General features: G+C 32.4%; 2 protein-coding genes across 4 annotated transcripts in view; one reads left to right on the top strand and one right to left on the bottom strand.

Moving 5' to 3' along the window:
- LOC131930470 (potassium voltage-gated channel protein Shaw) overlaps nucleotides 1-1,205 on the top strand; it is a 55,562-nt gene extending 54,357 nt beyond the window's left edge. The window contains exon 7 of the mRNA XM_059286974.1: nucleotides 493-1,205. Within this exon, the coding sequence (XP_059142957.1) occupies nucleotides 493-1,125 (633 nt within the window). The 3' untranslated portion in view covers nucleotides 1,126-1,205. The remainder of the gene's footprint in view (nucleotides 1-492) is intronic.
- An 8,456-nt stretch (nucleotides 1,206-9,661) lies between these two features.
- On the bottom strand, nucleotides 9,662-15,167 carry LOC131930469 (geminin-like). Of its 3 annotated transcripts, none has more exons than XM_059286970.1 (7): nucleotides 15,060-15,167; nucleotides 13,394-13,507; nucleotides 13,103-13,301; nucleotides 12,582-12,664; nucleotides 12,322-12,411; nucleotides 10,718-10,793; nucleotides 9,662-10,226 (listed from the first exon to the last, which is right to left on the bottom strand). In XM_059286970.1, the coding sequence occupies exons 1-7, from the start codon at nucleotides 15,123-15,125 to the stop codon at nucleotides 10,132-10,134; spliced, it is 723 nt and encodes a 240-aa protein (XP_059142953.1). In that variant the 5' UTR covers nucleotides 15,126-15,167; the 3' UTR covers nucleotides 9,662-10,131. The 3 variants fall into 3 exon arrangements, with proteins under 3 accessions (XP_059142953.1, XP_059142956.1, XP_059142954.1); XM_059286973.1 differs by having other exon boundaries at nucleotides 9,662-10,220; XM_059286971.1 differs by having other exon boundaries at nucleotides 13,103-13,298.
- Nucleotides 15,168-15,379: the final 212 nt, after the last annotated feature.

Genomic DNA, 15,379 nt, shown 5'->3' with positions numbered 1-15,379 from the left:
CCCCGTCTTCTCAACACACAAACCAATTTTCAACACTTCACACTATAGATTTGTGTAGACTCTTAAAGAGATATGAGGAAACAGCTTTTAAGTTTAGTAAACTGTACGCATATTAATGCACTATATCACAACACAACAAACCAAGGGATGTAACTTATCATAACGTTTTAGTTGCAAGTTACCTCCCTCTTTCGGAAATATCGTATGTAAGATATTTTATGTGTAGGGTTTAGTATTTACATATATATATATATATATATATATATATATATATATATATATATATATATATATATATATATATATATATATATATATATATATATATATATATATATATATATATATATATATATATATATATATACATATATGTTATATATATATATATGTTATATATATATATATATATATATATATATATATATATATATATATATATATATACGTCCTAGGTGTAAATTACAATTAATGTTTACTGTTTATTGCTAGGTGTTGGTGTATGCCATCAAGGCAAGCATCCAAGAACTCCTTATGTTGTTCATCTTCCTCCTGATCGGCATGCTGATATTCTCAACCATGATCTACTACGCCGAGCGGAAGAACACCACGGAGGGCGGCGACAACTTCCCGACCATCCCCATGGGCTTCTGGTGGAGCATCATCACCATGACGACCGTGGGCTACGGCGACATCTACCCCAAGACGCCCATCGGCTACGTGGTCGGCACCGCCTGCTCGGTCTGCGGCGTCCTGCTCGTGGCCTTGACCATCCCCGTCATCTCCAACAACTTCACGCTCTTCTACCGCCACGTCCAGTCCCGGGCGACTCTCCCTCGTTGCCGGGGCGGCGACGGCTCGGATTACGATTCCGCCGACTCGGAAAAATCCAGCTCCCGGAAGTCGTCGGCGGGGTCAAACATGGTGGCGTACATGAACGGGCACGTGACTGGGGTTAACCCTTTCAAGCACAAAACCAGCTCAACGGCACGATGGTCGCAAGGGGAGTCCTCCACCAGCATCTCCTTGAAGAAATCCGCTTCCGATTACGTTTTTCAGCGGAACAGATCCTTCCGCGCGTATTCGGATGACGGTGTTATGTATAAAGGAGAGACCATTGTCTAAATAAAAATATAAACGCTTCCTACTCTCTAATTTATGCGTAGTGATATTCATGAATGGCATTTATACCAGTTTAATCTCAAGCCGGTGACTTTAAGCCATGTTGCGCATGCGCGTGGTAGTGTTTTTTTTTTTTTTTTTTTGAAGTATCAACACGAAAAAGCATGGGATTACTTTGCTTCACTTTTGCAACCCGTGAACACTTCGATCTGTCTCTTGTATATTTCTCCGGGAAGAAGAGCTTCGCAAAGCTGCTTCGTGGATGGTCAAGCTTATTTATATCTGCCCTCATAAGGGGCAGCATCAAAACTGCCTGCCCTTTTGATGCCCCCCTGTGATGATTTGTATGCCCTTTTGATGCCCACGTTATGAAATCGTCTGCCCTTTTGATGACTATCATCATCAACTTTTCCTGTGATATTTACTCCATATTTTTTTTCAACCAAATTTTCATTGCGTTATGTTTTATTTTTTTTCTTCTTACCTCTAGTCCACTTCACCATAACGCCATCTCTGTATTTCAGACTAGACTTTTTACACTTCCACTGTGTAGCGTTGAGCTAACTGTAACAATTTGTATAGTCTGAGCTAAACCTACGACACGTAGTCTTATTGGCTAAGTATATTGTATGTAAACTATTTAGATTATAGGCTTAATATATTACTTGTAACAATAAAGGTTGCATTAGTAGGCCTGTACATAAAGCCATAAGCGGATCTAGCGTTTCATTTTGAGAAGGGGGGGGGGCTAAGCCTCAGTGTTTTATAGCTATTCAAGTATATATTGTGAAACATTAAGAACTGAACATTTTATATAAAATATCATAAAATATACAAAAATATGCAAAAGATTTGTTAATTTTTCATGGCTTACATTTTTCTCAATTTTCACCCCAATTTTTTGGGGGTAGCAAAAGTCCCACTCATCATCCCATAGATCCGCCTATGTACAAAGCCATATTCAGATAAGATGCTGAGCTCCTTCGCCTACAATATATAAACTCATTCAGATTAATGCTTAGATCTGTTACAAGGATTCACATGCTTTGGATTACCTTGACTCAGCGAATGTTCCATTTCATTCGTAGGCTTACTTAGAATCTAGTATTTATTACTCCCACAATTGTGTTCAAAGTTGTGCACCATCATGGTAGTTTGGTTTTATTTTTCTTTTGCGTCACAACGACTGTAGAATAACACGTTATGATGTAACACTCTTCCACTGTGCATCGCTAGGCTGTCATATATGTATCCGTGTAGGTTGCTTACGTCATTGATTTGTGTGTGTCTTGTTTCTGTCGTGTTTTCTTGTATCAGTTAACTGCTGGTGTTATGCTAAGGTAGACCTGTAATAGCTACTTGTTTATTTGTGTCATTTGTCTGCTTGTCTTCTATATGTCTGTCGTTTGTCTTCAATATGTCTGTCATTTGTCTTCTATGTGTCTCTCATTTGTCTGCTAGTCTACTCTATGTGTATCATTTGCCCGCCTTCATGATATGTCTGTAATTTGTCTGCTATTTTTTAAATGTCATTTGTCTGCTTGTCTTCTATAGGCATATGTCTGTCTTGTGTCTGCTTGTCTACTAGACAAATCTGTATTAGTTGTGTCTTTGTTATGTTTCTACACAACATTTAGCGATATTTATGTCAAACATGAGGGGTTCATACAAAGAAAAGCTCATTCCTGCAACATTCTCTTATCTTAAGGGTAATAAAATTTTAGGTTTTGTTGGCTTAGCTCTGGTACACCCACAGAGTTTCTTCCAGGCATCTCTTCGGGGGGGGCAAAGCCCCCCCCCCGAAAAATTTTTACCGCCCCCCCCCCCCCCCCCCGAACGAAATGAAATTTATATAATTTCCCGAAGATTTCAAGTGCCCCCCCGGAGAAAAAAGTCTGGAAGAAACACTGTACACCCGAAGTTTAAGGTTTGGGTAAGGATAGATTTTGGATTAGTTCTAGGACTATTCTCTGGTTTAGGGAGTTTCAACTAACCTATACAAGTATTGTTCTGATATACAGATAAGCAAACAATGCCTGAGTTTTATTTCCTTATGAAATATAAAGAAAGAGAATTTTTTTTTCACCTCATTTCTTTTTACATCTCATGGTAATTTATTTATAATTTAAATCATGATAATTCAGGTAGATAGTGTGATATGTTTTGGCAATATATGTGTGTTTCTATTAGGGACCAAGTCTTGTTTTAAATTAAATGTTTTCAAAACATAATAAACATTTTTATGATAGCATTGATAGATGTTGCATGGATGAAAATTGTGCTGCGGTATTGCAAAGGAAGTTAAATTTTTATTCTTATTCAATAAGTTTTTTTGTGTTCTGTTTATAATTTGCAGTTAATTTCCTTCAAAAGCATTGCTATGATAAATTGTTTTGCTACAGTGTTTTGTTTAGGTTTATTTCTGCTTCAACTTTTTAAAGAGGTTGTTTTTTTCTTGCTAACTCAATGATTTTTAAACTATAAAATGTATGAGATGCAAATTTAAACTGTTTTCTTTTCTGTTAAATTTCTATATTATTTTTCAACAAATAAATCAAATAAAATTAATAAGCTACATTTAAAACAATATTTCAACACAATTCTTTTTGTTATGATAGTTTTAATATTTTTTAAAATAAAATATTAATATGAATCATGTTTAACAAAAATTTTTGAATCATCTCAGCCTCATTTTTTTCTGTTCTTTATCAGAGAAATTTTAAGTAGTTTTCAATTCATTGTTTTCTAGTTTTCTACTTGCCATTTAAGATGTGTAAACATCAGGGAAATAATTTTTTTTAAATTCATATTTATTTGTGATTTTGTTATGTTTATCACTGCTTAGGAAAATTTGTGATGAGTCTATTACATGTCTTCCATCAATCCTCCATTTAACAGCAGTTTTCACCTCCCTGTGCAGCATTGGAAACCTCCATTATGTTTACATTTTTATTATGTTTTTCCCTTCCTTAATATTTCTCTACACATACTTTTTTGTTTCTTCCTTAATCATTTTTTACACAGGTTTTTAAAATTGTTTGTTCTGTATATTTGAAAACACTTTAATATTATTTCTTGGTTAATATTTTCATGTAGCCTATACACTTCTAAGTTATCTGTTTGGCTTAATTGATCTGTTTAGGAATAATTTTTTAAGTAGTAGATAAAATATTTCATCTAGGAAAGTGGTCAGATAGCTTTTCGAAAAAGCTTTAATGGAATAGCATAAAACCTAAAAGTTGCTGTAAAAACAGCTTCTACCAGCACATTCAGTGGTACCATAGCTGTTTGCTGCCCTAATTGTATAAATTACTTATTAGCTGTAGCTACAATCTTGACTGGTATACAAGAATTAACAATCTACTTTAGTGATTTGATTATCGTAACACCATTTTTTTTAAAAATCTGTGATCTTTTTTTCTTTTAATCTTAAAGTTGTGTGAATTTCTAATTTTCCCTGTGAATTCAAAGTCTTTTAACTTCTCATAAAGGTTTTAATTGTAAGGCAGGCACTGTCTAATAAGGAGCTGATTGTTGATGGTGTTAGTGGTGTGTGGGTTAATTTAAATTAATAATTTAATTTATTATCAAACTGTTGTTGTTAAAAGTATTGCTAAGTGTAACGTAAATTAACTTTTTGCTTACAATTCAAGTTAAAAGTATTTAGAGTAGATATTTTTCTTATTTGCATTTATTCACTGCTCTCCTACTCCGCACATTCAACATGAGAATTTGCATTTGTTTTGAAAAACGTGTCTTCTTTTGTAGGTTTAAGCATGAATCTCATTCAAAATCACACAAGAGCAAATGTGCCAGGTTTCAGCACAAATCTCATTCAAAATAACACAAGAAACCATGCCAGGTTTACCAGTATAATTTACTTTTGTGTTTAATTACAAATGGATGTGCGTTTCTGTTAAGTCATTGAGATGTTGAGTGTATTCTTTGTTGAATAGTCATTACATTGTACAAAAGATATGTTAGTGAAAATTGTCAATGTATCATCATAGGGCTGGCAAATATTTATTGCAATATTTTATCTTTGTTATCACAGACAGTTTTTTTTTTAATTATAAACAATTTTCTCTAAACCATGTTTGATTTAAAATGTGTGAAGTATTTTTTTTTTGCTTTGTGATTAAGTTATTTTTCAGATATACCTGGATGACAGTGGCAGTTGTATATAGCAGACCCGAATGCAGCAAAATGACATCATAGTTCATGCACTAATTAGGTGTTCATTTACTTAAATCATTCCTCTTTTGTGGTCTTTATAGATAATGTTTCATTGTAATTCTAATATGTTAACATGGATACCAGATGTTTTTGATGATTAACAATATGGAATGATCCTTCCAAATATTCTGGTTAATGTATGTGATATTATTTCTTTTAACTTTGTATTTTATGACATTGTGCACCATTGTCTTTCTATAAGCCTTGATTTATGGATAGGAAATTCTCGTTACAAAAATTTAACAGCAATATAAATATAGTGGACAAACATGTATTTGTAACAGAAATTTTAATTTTAAAACATAAATATCAGCCAATAAAGTAATAATTCTTAATTCTTAAAATGAATCATTTGGAAATTGAAATTTAATTTTGTCTGAAGCGGAAAAAAAAATAATGTTACCCTTACAAATTTTAAAGCACAAAAAAAAACACAAAATAATTTTTAACCCCACATTTTAGAAATGTATCTGGCACTTAACATGTCTTAGAAATTATCCAGCACATCACTTATTCCACATGGCACAGAAACTGTTTAGACATCTTTAGTGAATAAAATAGTTTTGTCACAAAGGCCAGTATTCATTTCTAATAACTTATTTATGTCCAGTTTATTTTTATCCAGTGATAAATGAGATTATGCTTGCCAGTTGGTAAACATGCTTAATGATACTCAACTACATGGCAATACAATTCAACTTGTCATCTGTTTACATCCAACTTTTACTTCTTTAACTTATAGTTATACTCTTGTTGATGTAAAAAAAATAATTGATGGAAAAGTAATATTGCCATTACAAATGTTCTAAATGAGAATTTCTACAATAGTAGTTAGTAGTTATTCTAAATATAAGTTTGAAAGTTGACTTTTACAATGTATTATATTATTTTGTTCATGCTTTCTATGCAAATGCAGTTGATTTTTTTTTCTTCAATGCTGGCCTTGATATGTTGCCTGTGTATATGTTCTTTTTCACAAGGGCACTGTATTGATAGTGTAGGCATCCATTTAGGTAGTATTAAATATAGTGTTTAGTAACGTTTCCTCACGAAGTACACTATGATTTTCTACCATTGTGCACTTTGGTTTAGCTGCTTCACTTGTTTTAATACTCATTCTTGAGTTTGATCTTTAAGAGTACCTTCATAAATGTAAAAAAAATGTCTTTGTACATAGTATGATAAAGCTTCCTGAAGTATTTCATGTAAAAAGTTTTTTTTTTTTTAAACTAACTTTTGCCTTTACTGGTACAATTTTTTAATACTGCTTTATTCTTCACATCTTTACTAGATCTAAGTAACTGAAGTCAGAAACATGAACTTGGACCACAGGTTCAAGATTGGTAATTTAACTCTGGTTCTTTGGTTCTTCGTCCCAACTAAAGCTTTTGATTAAGTCTATTATATATTTTACAATTTTTATCTTGGTGTCACCCCCTTAAATGGTGTCATCGGGTACAATACACGCCACCCCCTCGTGACGCCTCTCCATATAGGCCCTATATTATTAAAATATTAAGAAGCTGTTAGCTCTGACATTGTGAGACATTAAAAAATAGCTCTTGTCCCTCTTGGTATTGACTTGAGTTGAATTGTAATTCTAGAATGAAAAAAAGATGAGCTTAGATTATAGCTGGCTTTCACATAGAAGATCAGTGATAATAAGGATAAAGATAGAACTGGATTATGCTTTGCTGGATTCCACATAGAAGACCAGTGACAAAGATATAATTGCCTCTATTAATTGAATATTATTTTCAACAAATGTCATTTTGTTATTGCATTAATCTGTCTTTATTACAAATGAAAAAAAAAACAACAAAAAACAATTTCAAACTGATCACCATTAAAATTGCTTTGGGTTACTCAACTTTTAAAACTTTTCTTCGTGCTATTAGGTTGATATAACAGATCACATTTATAAATTCCTAAATGTATTTTGCTTTCAACATTCCATCTTGCTTTGCCATAGAAAAGAAAAAAAAACAACCATTTTTAAAATTATCAACTATTAGTATTATTGTTCATGGAAATATTTGTCTTCAACCTCAGGCTAAAACTCATCAATTTTTATCGTTTGTAGTTTTAGATTTTTTAGACTGGTACATATTTTGTAGATTTATGTAAAAATAAATTGATTGTATGGATGACTTGTTGTAAGGACTGAACTTTTGTTCTTGTCTATTTTAAGGACATTTGCTACTTTTATAAGAGATATTGACAACAAGCAATGCTACTTCCCTTTGTTTTGTTTTTCATATCAAGGGCTTCATTATTATAGTTAGTTTGTTGAAAACATATTTAAAACTTTGCTGAAAAAAGCTAATGAAATTTGGACTTCAAGAGTAGTATTGTATTGCTGCTTGTCCTCATAGCAAAAGTGTATAGGTGGATTTTTGTATTACCAAAATAAAAGGACTGAATTTAATTTGTCACATTTTAAAAGGAAATCATTTTTAAAAATCAATTTACTGTTAAAATTGATTCATTAGTTTTCTAACTAATTTATATGTAAAAGTGCTTTATTAATTTAATTTTGTTTATTTGTAAATATACTTTTGTTAAACGAAATTGTGCCATTGCTTTTTTACAAGTTTACATTTTTAAGAATAATTGTTAGTGAACTATTGGTCACAGTTAGAAATGTTGAAAGTTACTGATCACAGGTAGAAATGTTAGCAACAGATTGTACAACACTTTTTTTTCTCAAATTTCCCAGTTGGTGTGTTTCAGTGTTACAATGCAATGCCATGGTTCTAACTAATAAAGTGTCGTTAGCCTGCATTATGGTGAACAGGAAAAAGAAATTTTTTTTAAATATCTTTTAAAGATTTGTAAGGACAAACATATATGTTGTCATAATTATTTAAGATACGTAGGGACACAATATACATGTTTTCGGCAGCAATGATAAGTATTCTATCATGCTGTCAGGGTTATTATCAATTCTAGTATTATGGTCTATGAAATGTTCTTTCAGGTGGGTGCCACAGTGTACCTAAAATGTATGGTGTGTTAAATTTGTTTCACTATAGTAACTTCAATCGATGACTTGTTTGAAAGGGCGTAAAAAAAAAGGTGGAAGGGGTAGTCAAAATACAGCTTGATAAAAAACTAAAGTTTAAAGATTAAGAAATTGGCTCAGTTTTCCACAAAACAAATAGTAGTTAAGTTCCATTTTGGATCTGATGGCCCATGGACAGTTGAAGGAAAGTGTGGTCAGCACTATGCCCAGCTGCCTTTACTTTCCCAAAGTCAGATACCCATCAGAGTTGAATGGACCATGGGATGTGCAGAGACCCAAACTAGAGGACTTCCAGGTTAGCAGATGTATACTCTACCATTTAACCACGCCATCCCATACAAATGTTGACTTTTAATTCTATAATTTTTTTTTTTAATAAATAAGATTGAAAATAATTTTAAATTAGTAAGTTGATAGGACGGATTCCATTTGTTTCAAAGTATTTTGAAAATAATTTATTATTCTTCATGTTGAGTAGTAAAGTAATGGGATCATGTAATATAAAAAACTAGTTCTGACATGTTAAACCACTGGAGTATTGACAATTACATCTGAATTTTCTTTCTTCCTTATAAGCATTGACGTTGCTTCACTGAAATTTTTTAACCGAAGATATTCAAGGTTTTTAACTGGTCTGTTGACTGCAAAACGTTTTTGCTAAGGTCCCTTTTGGAAAGGTTTGTTTTCCTTGTAACTTGTAAATGGCAAAAAATCATGTTGCTAGTTGCATACACTGGGTTCCTCACTGATTTGGCTTCATCGATTGCTGTTTTTCAGTCACCAACATGTAAAGTACCGTAATTACTATTCCATTGTTGAACATTTTTTTTGCCTTTTTAATAAAAAATTCTCTTGATGCACAAAAAGTGGGTTGTCTCTATTCCTTTTTCAAAATTACTTTGCTTAAATGTGTAAGTTTGGTGTAGAGTAATATCTGATTCCAATGAGCTATGAGTTGAAAAATGTTGAATAATTCAGCTACTAAAAGAACAAATTCATTTTTTTTTATTCAGTATTAAAATTGTACATTACTTGCTCAAAGCATAGTTATTTTAATATAATATAATAGGGCATCCAATGAATATCAATTACTATGTGTAAATTAACTTTCAACAACTGTTTAGACAAACTTAAGAACCAAAAATATTTATTTAGTACAAATTAACTAAAACAAAAAACTTAATGAAAAAGACTAGGCATATTTTAATTCTCTTTGAGTATATTACAAATGCTGGAAAATAATCCAACAAGTCATACAACTGTCAAGACTTCATACATGGACACCATTGCCTAGTTGGCTAACAATAAAACAAGTTATGTGGGACTTTCAACATTTACAATAAACCAACTAAAAGTAAAGGAAGAAATAATTGACTGATATGTTGATTCACTGAAACTTTAGTTTGTACACTAGTACTAACATACAATCAATCCTAATATAAAAGCCATTCTGATGAGGGGTCCATAGTCCTTTTTGTCTAGTCCTTTCAACAAATGTACAGCATATTGTTTTATTGTTTCATTAATGATAAAAACAAAAAACAGGATGCCAAACATGGATTTTCTTACAAAAAGTAAATTTAAAAATTGAAATCAAGTGTTTACAGATCCCAGTTCAAATGTATGAAAGATTGTGTCCAATTAAACAAATATATTTTACATTTCATTGAAAAGTTGAATAAAATAACAATAAAAACTTGACTGACATTTAAAATACTGCATTGACATTGTTTAAAAGTAGAACTGTATTAGGAAGATGAGCCCTCATCATCAGATTTCATCGGGTTGGTTGATAGGTCAGGCTGGTCCTTTACACTGGTGGAATTGTGATTTGGCTCTTGTGCTAAGATATAGAAGGTATAAGCAACTATGATTTCTCACTTTTGTTACACTATGAAAAAGCAATGATGAAACCCTCTAATACAGAAAACAGATGTTAATTAATATGGATACTTGTATGTATAACAGATAATACAAAATACATGGTGTTAAATTTGTTATTTTACAGCATAGTTTGAATTGAATTAGTTCCCTGAATAGATTTTACTTATGCTGTATACAATTCTGGAATGACTATACAGCGACAAGATGTATTCTTTCACATGAACCACAAATGGGTTATTATTCCATAGTGGTATGTGCACTTAGGCCTTGACATGCATTTATAAAAAAAAGTAAGAACTGAATTAACACCTATAGTAACAATCATTCTGAATTTAACTTTCTACTAACAAAATTTGAAATACACCAACAAAAAGTCTTGAAAAGGCACAGATAAAAATGATATTAAACACTAGACAGTATTACACAAGAAAAAATTTTTTGGGCCCTTACCAGATTGGTCAAGTTCTTGGATCTGTGTTTCTGTATCCTCAGGACTTTCTGCCTCTTCATCATCAGATATCACATCCTAAAAATGTATAGTCAAAACCCATTAACATCAGCTCACCAATATCACATCGTACAATTTACAAGTTAAAAAAATCACAGAAAAAAACACAGAAATATACAATCAAAACATATTACAAGTACATGTGACATTACATCCACATGTCATAGACCAGTATGTGTAAACTTGGCTCCAACTGTCACACAGTCTCTTGTAAATGGTCAGATTTGGCTCAAGGAATGCTGTTATTGTTATATCAGGCAAACCACAACAAAAGGAGAAATCAAGAATTTCTCTCAGCTTTATTGACAGACAACAAATTTCTTTATAGGTGTTTTGATTCCTTCCCTGGTGCATTGCACTACCTGTCTCAATATGTATGGGTGTGTGTCTCAAGTCAAGGGACAGACTGAGCATTTGAACATTAATTGAACTAGTGACTTATGGGTTTGCAAGTGTTAGTTCTACCACTAGACCACACCACTGCACACACGCTATCAATAATAGTATTAATGATACAACACACAAAGAGAGACAGCAGGGCATAGTAGTACTCACATTATACCCTCTTTTAGCCTGTAATTATTTTCACGTTTTGCCGGAATTATTTTTTTCCCCTCATTTTTTATCAGTACCCCTGCGGCTAAATGACCCATATCTTTTTACCCGTTAATTTAAACCCCACACATTACTGATAAAAATTAATCGTAATTGAATACCCTACACACTGATATAAATTTTAAGGAATTATTTATTTATTGAAGAAAGATAATTACTTAGTTTTAAAGAAGAAAAAATAAAGAGTTGTTTTTTTCGTGCAAATATTACGCTTCTGTTGGGAAAATTAATAATAAGAATAACTTTTCATGAGTTCTTATTCATAGAAAACAAAAGTACCTCCATTTATCTACAAAAATCATGGATCCGATTAGTCTTAGTATAAATACTTTAATTTTCGTTAATTTTATAATGCGGCGACCTAAACGTTTAGACGCGTCCGCAGAATGGCATTCCCCAGTGTTAAAAAATGCTGTTTTTCGAGTTGGTTTACACAAAAAATTCTATAAAATACAAAAATCAATCTAACGAGAAAACTACAAGAAGTAAATACAACGAAAAATGGCCGCTCTAGCGTTATCATGACCTAGATTTACGATTAAAAACCTGGATTCCGAAAAACAACAAATTAAAGAGAGAAAATTTTATTGGACGCTGGGAGCGTCGTTACGGTATGGCAGGCCGGTGGACCGACCGCTGGGAGCGTCGTTACGGTCTCAAAGAGTTAAGTTAACAAAAGCATATGAACTCTATGTCACCTGCTCAGTGGAATGTTAGGGTTTGAAAGGGTACTTTTAGGTACTTTACTTTTATACAGAAAAAGCAAATAAATGTATTTCTGACTCCAGCATTCTGATAATTTTCCCCAACACTTCAATAAGGGATGTGCTTTAAACATGATTCAATGGCTGCAAAAGCAGTGGCAAATGCAACAGTAACAATAAATACACTCATCAATAAAAAAAAACAACTCTTGTCTAAAGAGGATTACCTTGAGTAATTCCTTCAGAGCTTCAGCTTCTTGTGCTATTTCAGACAGTCTTGTGTTTTCCTCACGTAACTTTTCTACTTCTATTGTCAGCTGCAGAAAGCGCATCATAAAGTTGTAATAGATTTACCATAGTAATTTCAAACTCAAAACCTACTAAACCTTTAATACACAATAGTAAATTGAAATGCTCTACTTTCCAGATACAATCTATTTATGTTAATAATGTTAACAGTGGAAGAAACTATTTAAAACATTCTTACTCTTTCATTTTCGACCAGTGCTTCCTTTAGGCCTCTTCTCCTTTCCTCCGCTAAATCTTTCCAATATGTTTCTGATACTTCATCTGTAACAGAAAAAAATTTACTTTACATTCCCATGTGACCAGTCATTTTTGAATTTTAACAGGCTTTGTATCACACAGGATTCAACAACAAGTCTTTGCTTATGATTTTCTTTCCCTCCATATTTTAACTCAAAATATCAGCATAATAGTGTTGCCAGTCTTCAATTGATTACTCGGGGTATATATAGTTACAATTTAAGCTATAGAAAGAAATGCTAAATAAATAAGATTTTGTTTTGCAACTGACTACTAACCAACGGAAGTTTTAATACATGTTTTGTTGTTAGAATTTATGTAATGAAATATACTTTATGACTGTTGTTGACATTGGTTCCTTTTAGCTACAACAGAAGTTTATTAGTAAGAACCTGACCCTCCAGGTCCCTCCCCAGAAAAGTTTATAGTTGGAATTAAAAATGAAACCTATTCAAAACAAACCATTGTTCACAAGATCGTCAATATATCCTGACACTCGACCACTATCATCAAAATCATCTGCGCGGATGTGCTCCTGTATTAAGTCCTGCAGCAAGAAATCTTCTGTTTGTGTTTGTCTTGTGCAATGAACATGTGAGCAGGCATCTGGCGCCTTGGTGTCTTTATAAATTTTAAGAATACTGGTGGAGGATGGAGTCTTCTGAAAAAAAAAATTAAATAATGTAGTTCCTTAGTCATAGACTTAATCCTGTTACTAAATGAGTTACTAATAAATTACTCAATATAACTTACAGATGTTACACCAAAGGAATCTTTAGAAAATGAGGACACACTTTTACCAACACGACGAGGTGTGACTGCTACCAAAGGCTGTAAGGTTTGCAAAGTTTTTCTTTCATGCCGATCCTGAAAGTAATTCAAAAGAAAAAACAGTGAATCAATGTATAATTTAAATATTTTGGTTGAATTTTAACATAGATTTGTATGAAGATTCCAATGTATCGGTATCTATAATCATCCAAAAAATGTTCTCAATAAGCATTACAGTTTAATTAAATAGCGTGTGATCGTCGGCGTGAGAAAAATCCCTACATGGTCAAGGGTTCACATTGACTTTAATTATCAGCATCTGAGCATACGTCATAGCTAAGGGTCATTGTGAGTTCATGTTAGTTAATTTATAGATCTAGTATCATGCCATGCAATTATGTTTATTAGGCCTATGCGTTTCTACTTTACCCATTGCCATGAAAATCTTAACTGACACGAACATATTTTCAAAAAGAAAAAAAAAGTTAAATCTAGATCTAAATACTAATTAGTTCACATTCAATATTCCAAGTTTAGAATTTATCTCAAGTTTTGACAAAATTAATTTAAAAAACTAAACCAAAATAAACAAGTTAATTAAAAAGTCTAGTGACATTTAAGCACAATTTCCTTATGTTATCTAAAAATAGCTCTGTCGTAGCGTAAATCAAGAGCAGGGTTAGTAAAACCATTGGTTAGTTATTAAAACGTTTTTTATTAATTTTTTTTTCAGTATTTTACATGTTTTATTTACAATAGAGTTACATGACTAAAAACCATTGCGCGCCTACTGAACGTGATGACGCAGCCATTGAACGTGATGGCGCAGCTATTGAACGTGATGACGCGTGTGGTGTGGTTGGATAAATATGCTTACTAATTCGGTCCAAATTTTAATTAATTAAAAAAATTTTTTGTGACCGAACGAAAGGGTATTTTTCAAAACTTTCTTCTGCAATATTGTTCTAAATTATGGCAGGAGTCGATTGGTACATGTTTCAAGTCGCTAAGTGGTCTGGTTGCCGAGATATGGGCCAAAAACTGCATTTTTTCAAGGTTTTTTGGCTTTTCCGGGAAATCCATGAAAGAAACCCGTAATTTTTATGGCCTATGTTCATCCTCGCAACTTGCTTAACATAATTGCTTTTGGAACTAGTCATCGATATTGCTTCGTTGAGGAGGAGATACGACTTAAAGCTGCGGACACACATCCATCCATCCATCCATTCATACATCCAGAAATGACGGGTTAATAAACGCAATTCTCCAGAATGGAAATTGCACTAAAAATTCATAAAGAAATAGGCAGAGTGCCAGAGTGATTTCCTTTCGTTTATGTGTTTCAGTTAATTATAGTTAATAGTTATGTTTATAATAAAATACGCTCAACTGGAGGTGAACGAGAAGCGGGGAATAAAATACGCTAAAAAGGAGTTTTACCGACTAGTCTAGACTCTAGATATCTAGATCTAGAGAAAATGCGATTTGTGTACTGTTGTGACTGTTGTCCGATTTTCTCTCGGCAGCAGCATTTCGTTTGCACTTGACAAAGATCTAAAACCAACATCCTTTTAAATTTATTTTTAATATTACAACTAAATCTATTTAGATTCTATATCTAAATCTACATCACGTATCTAATCCTTACAACGGAAGATCTTGTTTCTTTGGGAGTACTTGACATAATATTTTCTGACTGTGTTACTGTATCCATCTTTTCTCAAACTTTCGCGGCCTAGCCTGGAAGACTGCGTTTGCATCTAACATTGCCAGAAAAGTTTTTAAAACACTGGCCATTAATTATATGTAAAAATATTTTTTTTTTAAATTTCTAGATACTAGACTATTCTAAAATTCGGAATTAGAAATGTTTGAAATATTGGCATGTATTTTATATTAAACAAGGTGTTTTTCTAAACAAAAAATAACCTCTTGAAATAACAGATATTAGATCTATATGCGATTTCC

The sequence above is a fragment of the Physella acuta genome, unplaced genomic scaffold (genome assembly GCF_028476545.2).
Source record: "Physella acuta isolate Inbredline_101_S28 unplaced genomic scaffold, ASM2847654v3 ptg001783l, whole genome shotgun sequence".
Classification (NCBI taxonomy): Eukaryota; Metazoa; Mollusca; class Gastropoda; family Physidae; genus Physella; species Physella acuta.
The sequence above is the reverse complement of the archived record's forward strand: the minus strand, read 5'-3'. Positions and strand labels throughout refer to the sequence as shown.

Excerpts from the sequence above, each read along its gene's own strand:
- LOC131930469 (XM_059286970.1), bottom strand. The coding sequence starts at position 15,125 with ATGGATACAGTAACACAGTCAGAAAATATTATGTCAAGTACTCCCAAA. Across the intron at positions 13,302-13,393 it reads ATTCCTTTGGTGTAACATCT|AAGACTCCATCCTCCACCAG; the intron begins GTAAGTTATATT and ends TTTTTTTTTCAG. Across the intron at positions 12,412-12,581 it reads CACTGGTCGAAAATGAAAGA|CTGACAATAGAAGTAGAAAA; the intron begins GTAAGAATGTTT and ends CGCTTTCTGCAG.